Genomic DNA, 16,683 nt, shown 5'->3' with positions numbered 1-16,683 from the left:
ATGGCTGTAAACCTCATTCTACAAGGAATAACGCCTTTTATCAACAGAGTTCTGTCGACAGAAGGCGTTATTGCATCTACACTGTCCTTTGCGTCTACACTGTCATGTCGACAAAGTGGCTTGCTTTGTCAACAGAACTGGATGTAGTCTAGATGCTCTTTGTCGACAGAAGCTTTGTCGACAGCATGGTACGTCTAGACTACAGGCTTTTGTCGACAGAAGTTTTGTCGACAGATACTGTCAACAAAACTTCTGTCGACAAAGAGCGTCTAAACTACATCCAGTTCTGTCGACAAAGCAAGCCACTTTGTCGACATGGCAGTGTAGACACAAAGGACAGTGTAGATGCAATAACGCCTTCTGTCGACAGAACTCTGTCGACAAAAGGCATCATTCCTCCTAGAATGAGGCTTACAGCCGTTGACAAAACTGCTGAGTTCTGTCAAAATTATGTCGACAGAACTCAGCCACAGTGTACACGCGGGTAGAGTTTTGTTGACAAAACCCTTTAGTCTAGACCCACGCTATCTATTGACAAAACTTCTGTCGACAAAAGCCTGTAGTCCAAAGTGTCCTCCCTTAGAATTCTAACTGAGCTTTTTATTCCTACCCGGCACAGGAACAAGCTTGAAACATCCACACTTGTGATTTCATTATATTCACCCGTTACGGTTGTGGGGGATACCCAGCCTGGTCTTCTCACACAGTGTAACAGGCATCAACTTGGAGCTGCACTCCTGGGACGAAGAGTAAGAAGAGAAGGGTTGCATTTCTCTTGCTCCAACTCACCCCATGAGACCCTCACTCAAGACCCCTCTTTTTCTCAGCTTCATAAACATAGACAGCAAGGATGTTGAACCTCAAATTTCTGCAGCGTCCTCAGGACTCAAGATTTCAAAGCATCGCACCCAACCCCTGCTGTTTCACATGTGCACGAGGTCGTCTTCTTGGACTATTAATTGAGAGTTGCTGGGCTTGGAGGCCTCTGCTCTGAGTCAGAGTCACTTGGACCGACATGGAGGCCAAGGTCTCCGGGGTCGTTCCCTTCATCGGGTCGTGATTTCAGGACACACCATGTGGGGATATTTCTTGTTCATTCCAATGCAGCTTGGAATTGGGTGTTTTTTCAACACCGTGCGGGATGGTACGGCCCAGGCCGGTTCCCCTCAGCTCCCGGGAGCTGGGAGGGACCCAGCGCACTGACCCTCCCTGGTCGCAGTGACCCCCCCCAGACCCATTCGCAGCAATTCCCCTCAGCAGAGCCGGAGCCTTAGGAGACCTTGCGGCCAGGCCCGGCGACCGGGGCTCTGTCTGTTTGGGGGGTGGAGATGAAGGTTCTTTCTAGGCGAGAATTAACAGGCCTCATTCGCCTTCACAGAGGCTGGGGGTCGTTAACTCGAAGCAAGACACGTCCGCCCCGTCCCTGGATGAGGGCCCCACGGCTGGGCACCGCTCGTAGCCGTCCGTCAGCGATCTGGCCCAGGCAGGAATGGTTCCTGCAGCGGCCCTGTGGCTGGTCAGACTTTATGTCAGATCCCATCCACGGCATCCCCTCTCCCCCACAACGTGTCTCTTTCATCTCTCCTCAGTCTCTTGCTGGGCTCACTCAGCTGCTTTGTCCTCCGAGACCTCGGTGGCCTGGCAGCTCGTGGCTGGAGAGACGGTTTCTGACAGAGAAGAGGTTCCGAGACGTCACTCAAAGCCTTTCTGTAAAAGAGCTCGGCTCCCTTCCCCGCCCTGCCATCCCCTCCCCCCTTGGCCCAGGAGCTAGTCCGCTCTAGGCAGCCCTTCGAGACACCTTTGGTGACCCACGTCACGGTGTGGTGTCACGCCCGGCTTCCCACAGGGTGTGGTCGGATTCCGCCCTGGGCACGGGCCCATCTCAAAGGCCTGGGCCCCATGTAAGGTCCTGCTGAGACCCACTGGACTAAAGTTCTCCACAGGCATTGCCCTGCCAAAGTGCGAATTTCAGCATTAAGGTCCTGGCAGGGAACGCTCTGGGGCAATGGAACAATTCCCAGGGGTTTCCCAGGGCCGTGGCTATGGCCCTTTGGGAATCGGAGGGGTGGGAAAGCCGGAAAATGGCTCCCTCCTTCCTCGTGGCTTCACAATGAGCAGCCTGATGCCCCAAGCCTTGACCAGCGTGAGCTGACAGGGCCCTGCTGGATTCCTTCACGACACCCTTTTGTGGTGCTCCTGCTGCTCACAATCACCTTGACATTTGGCGCAAGGACACAGGCAATGCCTCGGGCCTGTACAATTGAAGATGAAAGGAGGCTGGAGATGCAACGTGCGTGTCCCGCCCGCTGAGGCTGAGATTAGCCCAATAATCCCCAACGCTGAGGCAAACAGCTCCGGCCAAAGGAGGACTTAGGAAGGCAATCGAGTTTGCTTGGGAGCTAATTAGGACTCCTCCACAAAGCGTCCCGGCTCCCCCAGGCTGTCCTAGGAACGGTATAAAAGAGCTCCCGACCATGGACTCTTCTAAACACTTCTCTGGACTCCATCTCCTCCCTGACCCAGGTAAGTCCAGCTCCGCTCAGTCTCTGTCTAACCCTCCACATCTCCCAGGAGAGGCTGTTTTCATTGCAGACTCACTCGTACCTGTGCTGGCAGTGATAGGGACCAGGGGGCTCGTCCATAAGTCTCTGGGGGGCTCAGGCGGCTGCGGGTGGATTCACAACGGGAAACGAAAGGGGGAACGTTACCACAACAGATGCAAGTGGGAAACTTATTTCCTATTCACTGGGAATAGAACACGGGCATTGAAGTGAGGGCTACTGGAAGGTGGGTGCCGGATGAGACGGAAGTTCAGTCCTAGTGAACAAGAGGGGTAGACAGAGGAGATAGGAGCAAAGAAATGGCCATAGGGACAGAGTACCCTCCTCCACTCTCTCTTGGGCTGCATGCAGACCTCACTGCAATAGTAACCCAGCTTCGGAACCTCTTTTCCACTGGCACGTGTCCCTTCCCTTCACTCTCCCCCCTGCTGTGTGTTCCAGGTTTACCTGCATCCCACCGAGATGGCTTTCTCCAGCCTGTGCTATCCAGAATGCGGGGTGGCCCGGCCCAGCCCCGTCTCTGGTACCTGCAACGAGCCGTGCGTTCAGCAGTGCCCTGACTCCGAAGTGGTGATCAGACCCTCCCCGGTTGCGGTGACCCTCCCCGGACCAGTTCTCAGCACCTTCCCTCAGCAGAGCGAAGTGGCAGCCGTAGGAGAACCTGTGGTGGGAGCCGGCTACGGGGGCTCCTTCGCTAACGGGGGATTGTACGGCTATGGAGGCCGTTACGGAGGGTTGTTCGGTTATGGGGGTTATGGTTATGGAGGCCGTTACGGTTTTGGGGGATACCCAGGTTACGGTTATGGGGGATACTGCGGCTACCCAGGCTTTTATGGTAACGGAGGGTTCTGGGGCTACCCAGGACGTTATGCTCATGGGGGATACTGTGGCTACCCAGGCTATTATGGGAATGGGGGATACTGCGGCTACCCAGGCTTTTATGGCTACGGGGGAGTAGTCGGTTCCGGGGTGTCGTGCCACAGGTACCGCAGTGGAAACTGTGCACCTTGCTAAACCCAGCAGGACCATCTGTGGCAGACCCAGGCAATGAACGGCCGGATACAGATTCCCCCCTGAGCTTTGGGGCTTGGCTTTCAGACGTGCTGGGCAAACCCGGCTCCAGCTGAGCTCAGTGGGAGCTGTGTGTGCTCAGCCCTGGGTCTGGGAGCCAGGCTGCATTGCTCCCCTCACGCTTCATGGCTCCTTCTGCTCCTGCTTTGCCAGCCCCGCGCTGAGTCTCCTCCTGGCCTGTGGGCACCTCCTGAGTGTCACACAGACCGTTTCCCATCAATCGGGGGAAAACGTGGAAGGCAGGAGATGGGTTGCAAAGCACCTTGGAACTCGGGACCGACATTCTCTCCGCTCTGTCGAGTCGCTTTCTGTCACTGCACTGCCAATGCCATTCACATTAAAACTCTGCTGCATCTTTGTTTTCGTCTTCCGATTGTGTTTGTTCCTCCCTCCTGGCTGACAAGTATCAGAGGGGTAGCCGTGTTAGTCTGAATCTGCAAATCTCATGCATCTGACGAAGTGGGTCTTTGCCCACGAAGAGTCTGGTGAGTTCTTGCAGGGCAGCAACCAGGTTTTCATAAGGACAGAAAAAGTGGCACCAAATCGTATGGTTAATGCGAGGTTAACGCTAGACCAGGGCACTGGATCTGTCAGGGGACCGCGAGGTGCACCTCTTCCGTAGCCCCGCCCCTGCCCCTCCCCTTCACCCAAGCTCCGCCCCCCACGGAAACCAAAAGCTGGAGGAGGCCAGGGAGCCAGGGCCACCCAATCTGCTATGCTGGGGGGAAGGGGGAGAGCAGCCAGGCCTGGCCTAAGGAAAGTACTTTGGGGGGAAGAGGAGGATAGAGGCCTAAACACTGGGGTGTGGGGCAGGAGCACCCACTTTGCAAAGCGAGAGGCCATGGCCCTTTGCCCCTCCCTGTCCCATTGCACCTGGGAACCTGGACCCAACTCCGGAAACCAGAAAGCTCTTCTCCACCTGCCCGCCGCTGCCCTGCTCTTTGTGCGACGGAGCTGGTCCTCCCCGGGGCTGAGTGTCTCCGCAGGGGTTAGTCAGCCAGAAAAGCAGCTGGAAGTTGTTCCAAGCTGGCTGTTTGGTTTGGTGTCGGTCAGGATCCCTCAGCCCACGCCAGTCCCGTTTCCGTCGCTATCTCTGCTCCCGGCGCTAAGGCGAATGTTCAGATCCACGTGTCCCCGGCACATCCTTTTGTTCAGCATTTTGAGTAAGAAAAAGTCCAACAGAGACTCAGTCGAAACTTATCTATGGTGTCAGCAGCCTCCTCTCGGAATAATCCCCCTTTCTCCAGGACACTCTTCTCCGTTGCTGGAGGCCTCCAGGGACACCCGGCACCTGCAGTATTCTAGAAAGCCGCCTGGTACGATGAAACTGGGGGTGTAAATTCAGCCAGGACTGCCCCTTGACACCAGCTTCTCCCTGACAGTGCAGGGCTGGGGGTGAGCCGACAAGGGCTCGGGCCGCGGGGCAGAAAGACTTGAAACTCAGTGAAATTGCTTTTCTCGTTCTTTGCCCTCAAGCCGGTATCAACCAGTCAGCAGCAATAGCCGCTCCTCGATCCCATGACATGATCGGACGTTGGTGGCGCACGGATGCTGCAAACCCAGCTGAATGGGTCCGTTCCGCCCATCTAGACAAATTCCCCGGCAGCACCAACACCTGCCGGAATCTGGAATCTCCCATGGGGCGTGACGAGATTCATGCCCAGACCAGCCCTTGAGTACAGGAATCTCATGGGTCTGGGAATCCATGACTCACGGCTCTCCACATGCTGTGTCTTGCAGCAATTCGCTGCGTGTGCCGTGGCGAGATAGCGCCGGAGTCGCAGACACAGAGATTCCGGTTCCCGTTCCACTTTGGTTCCACCTCTTGATGGCCCTCAGTCCTCAAACAGGCTCCGCTGGTCAATTGTTTTATGGGACAACACAAACGTAAAAATGTATCCAGACCCTCCTGCCTGCGCACGGCCAGGACACACCACGCACGAGGAGAGGGGACCTATAACCACTTGGCCACGGGTTCTGTGTCAGGGCCACCCAGCTCTAGGCTATGTCAGACCACGCGACGGATCCCACCTGGGAACCGAAGGACACGGGCATTGCTACAGGAGATCAGGCCTTTCTCCCGCTCGGCTCAGTACCAGAGGCTTCACGGGGGGAGCAAGAAACCCAACAGATCCAGGCCTGGGGACAGCGGCCCAGATGGGAATGTTTTCACCACCCCCCGCCAATCGGAGCTGTGTCCATTGTGGCACAATAATACGATTTTTTACCCCTGTCCCAGTCCTGAAGGGACTTGTCTCCCCCCGGCGCTCGCCTGAGACACGCCAGGGTGAGTAACGGATTTAGAGCTGCAGCATGAACGAGCTGAATGACTGAGACATGAGCCTGTTGCCGTTAAGCCACAAACCTTTTGCCGTCAGATCACAGGCTGCACTGAGAGCAAATGCCCAACTATCGCCAAGGTCCCTGTCTGACATGCCTGCTTCGTCCTTTTGGCTTTCCTGCGGGCTCCCTCCCTTCCCCGTCCTATGACTTTGGAAGGGCTGGGAATTCGGGTCCTTTGAATTCAAGTGAGAGCCCTTCAGAGAAGACTCCAGACCTAGCAGAACTGGGCGTGGGCTGAATGGGTCACATAAGAACATAAGAACGGCCGTACTGACTCAGATCAAAGGTCCATCTAGCCCAGTAGCCTGTCTGCCGACAGTGGCCAGCACCAGGTGCCCCAGAGAGGGTGGACCGAAGACAATGATCAAGCAATTTGTCTCCTGCCATCCCTCTCCAGCCTCTGACAAACAGAGGCCAAGGACACCATTTTATCCCCTAGCTAATAGCCTTTTATGGTCCCACCCTCCATGCAATTATCTAGCTTCTCTTTAAACTCTTTATAGTCCTAGCCTTCACAGCCTCCTCTGGCGAGGAGTTCCACATGCTGACTATGCTCTGTGTGTCACTATGACACAGATCTTATGCCTGGACACAGCTGAGCCAAACTGCCTGCAAAGGTGCCTTGGATTGTAGGGGTCTGACTAGAGAGATTCTGGGTCCTTTTCTCTGAAGTGCTGAGTTCTCAAAACTCCTCTTGTACTTAATGGGAGCCGATCCAGCTCCATGTTTTGGGGAACCGGTGGAAGGTTTTCTGATTTGTACAGCAACAAAACTAGTTGTGCACCACCACTGGGGATATCCACAACTAGAGGACAGTTTTGGATCAGAGATCTAGCAGCCTTTTGTGCTATTAAATGAAAAAAAATGAAAAAAAAAAAAAAGCAATGAAACCAGAGGAGCAATAAGTATGAGATCGCACACATCTGAGTTTGAAATAAAGGGGAGTTGAAAACTGTCCAACTAAAGCGAGCGAGCGGAGGAGCACGGCTGCATTTCCAGGCAGGGCTGTGCCCTGTCCCAGCTCCAAAGTGGCGTGTTTCGCACACAGCTCCGTTACGTCTTTTTTGCATTAGAGGAAATCCACCGAGGGAGACATGGGAACCATCAGGCCTTTGACAAACCTGCCTCCGTCCCTGCCTCCCAGAGTCTGCTCTGGGCAGGGGGTGAGACCTCACCGGCTTGCTGCTGAGTCCCAAGCTCCCTACATCCCAGCCAGGCGGGAGCAGGGGAGAGGTCCGGTGACCAACTGCTGCAGCAGCCTCCCCTGGCAAGAGCTGCCTCAGGTACTGCACACACCGACCCCCATGGCTCCTCTCAGGTGGTACTGCCCAGAGCCCTGTGAACGCTGCATGGTGGAGGATGCCGACCCAGCTGGGGATGTCACGGCATACACCAGCACGACGCATCCCGCTGCCTCTGGGAACAGCTGCCCGGCGGGGAACAGTGCAGCTGCCAGAGGGGGTGGCTACTTGGCTCCCACAATCTGCTCCGCCACTCTGGAGGCTGCAGAGAGACCCGCGAGTGGCCCCGCTTGAGAACCGCTGCGCTAGAGGAACTTCCCAGAGGCACGTTGAGGTTTTGGTGCCGTGATCACGGCCAGGGGGTGCTGCCCAGCCTCCGGAACTGGGGCTGCTTGATTTCCAGCCAATAACACTTTGCATTCCCCTCTCCTTGGCCAGCGTTCCTTGGTGCTGCCCAAGGGCAGAGGCTGAGCCAGTGGGCACCAGCGCAGCCCCATGGACTTCAGGGTCGCTCTGTGCCTCACGCCTTGGGAGGCATTTCATGCTGCCCTGATTGGGGGGAGGGGGCATTATCCACTTCCAATCTCATTCTGATTCTGGCTGAAAAGCTCTCTGTGGGAGACGGGACTTGCAGGAGGCCCTGGGTGGGTCAGAAGTGCGATTGGCCCAGTCTCCTCCTACAGCAACGTGCCCTTTGCATAACCCTGTCTCTCTTGTGCATCTTCCTTTCCTTGATTAGCTGACGTCTCTCACGAGGCCCAGTTCTCTGTGGGTGGAGATCCAGGGCCTCGTGATTCCTGTTGAGTTCCCGGTATGGTGGCTCGGAGCAGCAGGGGGCGGAGGCGCAGCGCATGCAGAGAAAGACGCACTCCCCCCCAGGTTTCTCTAACCAGGCGTAGTGAAAGCGTCTTCCTTCAGCCTGGAGTTCATAGAACTGTTCCTTCCCCACGGCTCAGCGTCTCCCCTTACACATTAAAATAGACAGAAATGGGAAATGCATTTGTAGAATCATAGAGCCATCGAACTGGAAGAGACCTCAGAAGGTCAAGTCCAGCCCCCTGCTCTAGGCAGGACTGACCCCAACTAAATCAACCTGGCCAGGGCTCTGTCAAGCCGAGACATAAACACCTCTAGGGATGGAGACTCCACTACTTCCCTAGGGAACCCATCCCAGCACTTCCCCACCCTCCTAGTGAAATAGTTTTTCCTAATATCCAACCTAGACCTCTCCCACCACAACTTGAGCCCATTGCTCCTTGTTCTGCCATCTGTCACTACTGAGAACAGCCTCTCTCCAGCCTCTTTGGGACCTCCCTTCAGGAAGTTGAAGGCTGCTCTCAAATCCCCCCTCACTCTTCCCATTGAATCCTAATCAAACAGACATGGAATCCCAAGGCTGGAAGAGCCCTCAGGAGTCATCGAGTCCAACCCCCTGCCCAAAGCAGGACCAACCCCAACTCAATCATCCCAATTTCAAAGGCTAGGACTTGCAAACTGAGCACTGGATTGACAGATGAGACCTCGCCAGGTGTTTTCCAAGTGAGTCTAAATCTTAAGTATTATAATAACTTGCCCGAGTAAAAAGTTGTTGCTACTTTATTATTCATCTCTCTGGCTCTATAAAACTTGGGGAGTGTTTGCGACGTGCTTTGAAATACTTAGCTCAGAGGAAGTCTCAGACAATCCGCCCTGAAAGTTACAATTGTACCTGTTTGCCAGAGAGGTGCCCGGAGGCACATTCAGATGAAGGTCGGACAGAGGGTAATTGGCAGAGTCAGAAATAAGCCCCAGTATTTCGGATTACTCATGCCAAACACTACCCTGTATCTCCTGAACCCACCTGGTGCTTCCAGGTATATCACTGACCTGAGCGTAGCTCTGAAAGAGGCTCATTCTGGAATTGTTAAAATTTTTATATTCATGATTTCGGGGGGAATATTTGGGTGAAAAGTTTCACATCTAACGTGAACAGTTGTCAGCCCTCGAGAGTCTTGCGATACAGTCTAACACCCTTTCTGCACAGTCTGACTCGTGGGTATTCCCGTTTCAGTAGCATTACGTTTTCTTGTACCAAAATGCTTCCCGCTTAGAATCGTAACTGAGGCTTTTATTCCTACGCACCCCAGGTACAGGCTTGCTGTCCCTCTGAGCCATTATTACACTCCTGCTCGCTGTCTCTTATAGCACAGTGGAACAGTGATCGACCCGGAGCCACGCCTGAGGGAGGAGGTCTCAGAAGTACAAGGGTGGCTATTCCTTGCCTGCAACTGACCCCCCTGCGAGCTTCACCTCAACATGCCTCTTTTTCAAGGATTCCTAAACGTGGAGAGTAAGGAGATTACATTGGGTTTTTGACCCATGCAGAGAACTGTCTCGTTAAAATATTAATTGAGAGTTGCTGGGCTTGGAGGCCTCTGCTCTGAGTCAAAGTCACTTAGACCGACATGGAGGCCAAGGTCTCCGGAGTCCTTCCCTCCATCGGGTCGTGATTTCGGGACACACCATGGCTGCGTCTAGACTGGCAAGTTTAGTTTAAAGTAATGCACATCGGGAAAAATAACCCCAACTATACGTACAGTGTGATGGGGACTACTTTGGCTTTGACAAATCAGGAAAGAGATCTTGGAGTTATCGTGGACAGTTCTCTGAGAACTTCCACACAGTGTGCAGCGGCGGTCAAAAAGGCAAATAGGATGCTAGGAATTATTAAGAAAGGGATAGAAAATAAGACCCAGAACATCTTACTGCCCCTGTATAAAACTATGGTACGCCCACATCTTGAATACTGTGTACAGATGTGGTCTCCTCACCTCAAAAAAGATAGTTTGGCCTTGGAAAGGGTTCAGAAAAGGGCTACTAAAATGTTTAGGGGTTTGGAACGGGTTCCATATGAGGAGAGGTTAAAGCGACTGGGACTTTTCAGTTTAGAAAAGAGGAGACTGAGGGGGGATATGATAGAGGTCTATAAAATCATGAGTGGTGTGGAGAGGGCCAATAAAGAAAAGTTATTTATTAGTTCCCTAAATAGAAGAACTAGAGGTCACCAAATGAAATTAATGGGTAGCAGGTTTAAAACTAATAAAAGAAAGTTCTTCTTCACACAGCGTGTAGTCAACCTGTGGAACTCCTTGCCAGAGGAGGCTGTGAAGGCTAGGACTATAACACAGTTTAAAGAGAAGCTAGATAATTTCATGGAGGTTAGGCCCATAAAAGGCTATTAGCCAGGGGATAAAATGGTGTCCTTGGCCTCTGTTTGTCAGAGGCTTGAGAGAGATGGCAGGAGACAAATCGCTTGATCATTGTCTTCGTTCCACCCTCTCTGGGGCACCTAGTGCTGGCCACTGTCAGCAGACAGGCTACTGGGCTAGATGGACCTTTGGTCTGACCCAGTACGGCCGTTCTTATGTTCTTATGTTCTTATGTCTACACGCGGCAGAGAAGGGCGATTCCAAAATAAACCCCTTATTTCAAATGACCAGTTAAACCTTCACTGGTAATTCGAAGTAAGGGGTTTATTTCGGAATCGCCCTTCTCTGCCGCGTGTAGATGATGGCAGTTATTCCGGGCTAATCAATTTCCAAAATGGCGACTGCCCGGGAACATGCTAATGAAGCGCGGGATGTTTAAATCCCGTGCTTCATTTGCAATTTCGGTCGCCCTCTTTAGCCTCCCTAGTTCGAACTAGAGGGCTAGGGTAGACATACCCCCTAACAGTTAGGAACTTTAATCATATTAATACACGGCCAAGCATTCTTTCAACATTCCTGTGCATCATTGCGATCTGACTGCCTGGCTACCGAATGGCGACAAACAAACCTCAAAGCCCCGTCTCATTTATGCAACCTGTGGTGTAATTATTCTCCTGTGGTTATTTGTTTACGTGCACACAATGAGAAGACACAATTTGTAACCTGGGGTTATGCAGCATTTCAGCCAAACACCCTAATAAGATGGTCAGACAAGGCCTCACGTTAATAAAACAGTCTCTGGGCGTAGCCGTGTTCGTCTGACACTTTAGAAACAACGAGTCGTTCTGTGGCACCGTAGAGACTAAAAAATCTATATACAGTCGCATGAGCTTTGTCCTACATTCAACGAGTACTTTGTTTCTCTCACCTTTTTCCGTTATAAAATTCTGGGTTTCTGTTACTCCTGTCCAGTTCATCTGAAGAAGTGGGTTTTGTCCACACAATCTCATGATACTCTGTATATTTTTGGGGTATGAGTACACTGCACAGTTATTTTAGAATAAGTTATTCTAGAATAGTTCTTCAGAAATAGCTTATTTCAAAATAGCACATCTACACAGCAGGAAAGCCCCAAAATTAGTCCGAGGGAGGCTTCCTTAATGTAGACATGCTATTTCGATTTAGAGTCCCAGGAGGAATAACTTAGAATGGCCCTTGCGAGGGGCTATTTCAAAATAGCAGAAGTGGAGCATCTACACGCCTTATTCAGAAATAGCTATTTTGGAATAGGAGTTATTCTTTGTAGAATGAGGTTTACAGAAACTGGACTAAGCCGTCCATTATTTTGAAATAATTTTGAAATAGCGGAATTGCTGCATAGACGCTTGCATCGTTATTTCAGAAAAACGGCCGTTATTCCGAAAGAGCGTTGCTGTGTAGGCACACCCTTCGTCACTATGCTATGCAAACTGTGTAACCTATTTCAAGATAGCCTCATTCGAAATTTGGCGCTGTCTACACAACACTGTCCACACAACTTTCGAAAGAGAGCACTATTCCGGCATCTTCCTTATTCCTCACGCAACGAGGTTTACAGGAAGCCGGAATAAGCCGCCCATTATTTCGAAATAACAGGCATGTTGTAAAGTAGCGCACAATGCTATTTCGGGATAAAGGGCTGTCACAGTGTGATGTAGTGGGGGTACCTTGCTGGTTGCTAGGCTTGGGTTGTGAGTGACCTCCACTGGCTGCTGGCAGCAGCACGGCCCAGCAGGGCAGGGGATGAGTCATTATACAAGGGGGCTTCAAACCTGTCCGACCAGTTATCTCTCAGGGAGTGGAACAATGGGAAGAAGGGGAGTGGAGCCCTGGCTGGGGGGCAGGGCTGGAAGTGAGGGAGTTAGTTTCTGTCTGGTATCATGGAGGAGACAGCCTAGGGAAAGGGGCTGGGATTTAGGGGCCCAGTCTCCCCATCTCAAGGGGGGCTGAGGCATCCTAGGCCTGCCCTGTAACAGATGATTTCTGTGCTGTATCCTGGAGAAGCAATAAACTCCCTCTGTTCTACTGGCTGGTGGAGTCTGTTCATGCCATTACGGGGGTGCAGGAGACGGGAAAACCCCAACGCGCCGTCACACACGGGGCAGACTCACTGACACGGCGCCTCCAGCTGGTAGCCCTGGGGATTCGCTTCTGTCTGCTCTCTGGACGCCTCCCTCTGGGTGGGGTCTTCCTGTGTCCTCGCTTCATTCCCCAATCCGGACCCGCGTCGCTCTTGGACTGCGGTGTCCTCTTCAGGATACGGCCCTCTGGCCGTGCCTGCTCCCATGTCTCTCAGGCCCCTTCCGGGAGTACTTATCAGTCTCTGCACTCCAGGGTCCTCCCCTCCCAGGAAACCCCCAGTTCCCCTGCTCCCTCCTTGCCTCAGTGTCCCACAGCCAGTCTTCATCTCACCCCTGCCTCAGGGCCAGACTGCAGCCTGACGTGGCCACTCAGCATTGGCAGGGGGGTGTGGACCTGCTGCCTTGGCCTATCCTGCCTGCCCCTCTGCAGCCCTCCTGCATTCGGGTCTGGCCTCAGGCCCTGCAGCCTGGAAGCTCCCCTGACCACAGCGTCCCCTGCTCCGCCTGCCTTCCCCAGCACTGCAATGCCTCCAGGAAACCTCCTGGCTCCCAAGCAGCCCGGTGCCTCTGCCCCCCAGCCAAAGCAAGTCCCCTCCCCATCCAGGAACCCTTCTTTACATCGCCCCCAGCTGGGCCCTACTCAGGGCTGGGTTTTGGCCTTAAAGGGCCAGTGCAGGGCAGATGTCCGGTCGCACGGACGTTATCCCGAAATAGCGCCGCTATATAGACGTCCCCTAAGGACTGCTCATTAATAAAACAGCCCGTTCACAATCACAAGCCCCAATAACCCACTTCTATATTTTCCTGCTTCCTATCACAGCCTCGGTGACGTTCAGGATTAATTCTAGAAGCACGCTTTGCTGATCAATTACATTTTTCCCCCAACTACAGACCTTCCACCGTCCGGTAAGGAGCCAACGGACGCCCCATTGTTGGGTTGATTTTCCTGACAATAACTAGACTAATGTGGCCGTGTTCTGATCTTCTTTTTCCTGGGGTGCTCCCAAAGAAACAGCACCGAAATAATGGCAGTGGGTCTCTCATAGCTTTTAACAATGATATAAAACACAGCTCTGGAGCACAGCTAGTTTCCCCAGCCACTGTCACATTTTCAGTAAGTTACCTGAGCATTCAGATTGGCCTTTTCAGAACACAAGAACAGCCAGACTGGGTCAGACCGATGGTCGATCCAGCCCAGTGTCCTGTCTGCAGACAGTGGCCAGTGCCAGATGCCCCAGAGGGAGGAAACAGAACGGGGAATCCTCACATGATCCCTCCCGTCACCCACCTCCAGACAAACAGGGGCTAGGGACCCCATTCCTACCCATCCTGGCTAATAGCCAGTCATAGACCTATCCTCCATGAATCACTCTAGTTCTTTTTTGAACCCTGTTAAAGTCCTAGTCTCCACCACATCCTCCGGCAAGGAGTTCCACAGGTTGACTGTGTGCTGAGTGAATAAAAACTTCCTTTGGTTTAACAGATGCATTGGAGCGTAAGCTTTCGTGGGCAAAGACCCACTTCATCAGATACATGTAGTGGAAATTTCCAGAGGCAGGTATAAATATGCAGACCAGAATAAGGCTAGAGATAACGAGGTTAATTCGGTCAAGGAGGGTGAAGCCCATTTCTGGCAGCCGATGTGGAGGTGTGAACTGGACAGTCCCTACGCAAAAGAATAAATGGACTCAAATCAGATATTAGGAATGGCAGTATACAAAAACCTGTAGGGGAACACTTCATTCTCCCTGGACACACAATTGCAGATCTAAAGGTAGCCATCCTGCAGCAAAAAAATTTCAAGACCAGACTTCAAAGAGAAACTGCTGAGCTACAGTTCATCTGCAAATTTGACACCATCAGTTTAGGATTAAACAAAGACTGTGAATGGCTAACCAAGTACAAAAGCAGTTTCTCCTCTCTTGGGGAACGTCTAGACTACAGGCTTTTGTCGACAGAAGTTTTGTTGACAGATACTGTCGACAAAGAGCGTCTAGACGACATCCAGTTCTGTCGACAAAGCAAGCAGTGTAGACAAAAAGGACAGTGTAGATGCAATAACGCCTGCTGTCGACAGAACTCTGTCAACAAAAGGCGTTATTCCTTGTGGAATGAGGTTTACAGCCGTCGACAAAACTGCTGAGTTCTGTTGACGTCATGTCGACAGAACTCAGCAGCAGTGTAGACGCAGGTATAGTTTTGCCAACAAAAGTCCACTTTTGTGGACAAAGCCCTGTAGTCTAGACACACCCTTGGTGTTCACACCTCCACATCAGCTACTAGAAGTGGGCCTCGCCCTCCTTAGCTGAATTAACCTCGTTATCTCTAGCCTTATTCTGGCCTGCATATTTATACCTGCCTCTGGAAATTTCCACTTCATGCATCTGATGAAGTGGGTCTTTGCCCACAAAAGCTTATGCCCCAATACATCTGTTAGTCTCTAAGGTGCCACAGGACTCCTTGTTGCTTTTGCAGATCCAGACTCACACGGCTGCCCCTCTGATACTTGACTTCCTTTGGTTTGTTTTATACCTGCTGCCTATTCATTTCATTTGGTGACCCCTAGTTCTTGTATTGCAGGAAATGGCCTATAACCAGTTCCTGTTTTACACTCTCAGCCCTGTTCGTGCCATGTTCTCTGAGCCGGGCCCTGCCTCTTCCCCACACCTTAGCACCGCTTTATATTAGCAAAGTCTCGACCATTGTTAGCTAGGCGTCAGGCCTTCCACCGGGCCTGTGCTACATACGCTTGTGTTTCAGGCCCTCAGCTGACAACCAGGTGTACCCTCAAAGATATCAGAAGGGAGGGATAGCTCAGTAGTTTGAGCATTGGCCTGCTAAACCCAGGGTTGTGAGTTCAATCCTTGTGGAGGCTGTTTAGGGATTTGGGACAAAAATTCATCAGGGATGGTACTTGGTCCTGCTGAGAAGGCAGGGGACTGGACTCAATGACCTTTCAAGGTCCCTTCCAGTTCTAGGAGATAGGCAATGTCCATTATTAAAAATGGAGCTGACCCAAGTGGAACCGAAAAAGAGCACAATTCAGATGGTCCTTCCAGGTGCCCTCCAAAATCATTGTGGGCCACACTCAGAACATGGGGGCAGAACGTGGCCTTCTCGCAACACCTTTAATTCCCAGCGGCCGACTCCACTCTCATCAACCCACCCAACTGCCTCAGCTTATCGACCACCGGTTTATCGGAAGGCAGCTCTCTCCAGAGCAGAGTCAGTCTGCTCTGGACCGATGGAATAGTGATCCTAGCACCATGTGATTCCACTGAGACCTGATCTTCACAGAAAATGGATTAGATCTGACCATTTATAACACAGAAAACCAAACATAAGAACGGCCGTACTGGGTCAGACCAAAGGTCCATGGGTCAGACCGAAGGTCCATCTAGCCCAGTCTCCTGTCTGCCAACAGTGGCCAGCGCCAGGTGCCCCAGAGGGGGTGGACCGAAGACAATGATCAAGCGATTTGTCTCCTGCCATCCCTCTCCAGCCTCTGACAGAGGCCAGGGACACCATTTTATCCCCTGGCTAATAGCCTTTTATGGACCTAACCTCCATGAAATCATCTTGCTTCTCTTTAAACTGTGTTATAGTCCTAGCCTTCACAGCCTCCTCTGGCAAGGAGTTCCACAGGTTGACTACACGCTGTGTGAAGAAGAACTTTCTTTTATTAGTTTTAAACCTGCTACCCATTCATTTCATTTGGTGTCCTCTAGTTCTTGCTCTACATTCAAAAACATTTTAGCCACCGCACGCTGGCAGCTATCCATGCTGCATTCTGATTACGGTGGGTTTGTTTGTTAAGTAACTTACCCCCGTATCATAATTATTCCTGTACATTACTACAGTCCTGCGTATTTACCAACTTGCAAAAAAGCTTGTGCAACTTGTGGTTTACCCGAGCTTTTGCAGTTCCGATTACCAAATTTACTAATCCTACTCTTTCTCTTTTCCTATTGCAGTTCCTGTAACTTTCTTTAATATCTCTGGACAGTTGCTTGGCAGTTAAACTATAGTTTACCCAGAACTATGGATCCTCCCCGGTCGTGTCCGGGGTCGATGTGCTGGAGTGTCCAAGCCACACAGGACTGGAAGGGGTTAAGGAGGCCAGGCAGGTCTATTAACTCCACTGGCTGCACCTGGAACA

General features: G+C 52.0%; 1 protein-coding gene across 2 annotated transcripts; it reads left to right on the top strand.

Annotated features, from left to right (window-relative positions):
• The first annotated feature begins 471 nt into the window (after positions 1 to 471).
• Positions 472 to 6,619, top strand: LOC102454174 (feather keratin-like). 2 transcript variants are annotated; one of them, XM_075924232.1, is made up of 3 exons: positions 474 to 2,523; positions 3,003 to 3,354; positions 3,460 to 6,619. In XM_075924232.1, exons 2-3 carry the CDS (start codon positions 3,024 to 3,026, stop codon positions 3,573 to 3,575), a joined length of 447 nt encoding a protein of 148 aa, XP_075780347.1. In that variant the 5' UTR covers positions 474 to 2,523; positions 3,003 to 3,023; the 3' UTR covers positions 3,576 to 6,619. The 2 variants fall into 2 exon arrangements, with proteins under 2 accessions (XP_075780340.1, XP_075780347.1); XM_075924225.1 differs by having other exon boundaries at positions 472 to 2,523; positions 3,003 to 6,618.
• Positions 6,620 to 16,683: the final 10,064 nt, after the last annotated feature.

This window comes from Pelodiscus sinensis, chromosome 1 (assembly GCF_049634645.1).
Source record: "Pelodiscus sinensis isolate JC-2024 chromosome 1, ASM4963464v1, whole genome shotgun sequence".
Taxonomy (NCBI): Eukaryota; Metazoa; Chordata; order Testudines; family Trionychidae; genus Pelodiscus; species Pelodiscus sinensis.
The sequence above is the reverse complement of the archived record's forward strand: the minus strand, read 5'-3'. Positions and strand labels throughout refer to the sequence as shown.

Coding starts and splice junctions, on each gene's coding strand:
- LOC102454174 (XM_075924225.1), top strand. CDS start 3,024: ATGGCTTTCTCCAGCCTGTGCTATCCAGAATGCGGGGTGGCCCGGCCC.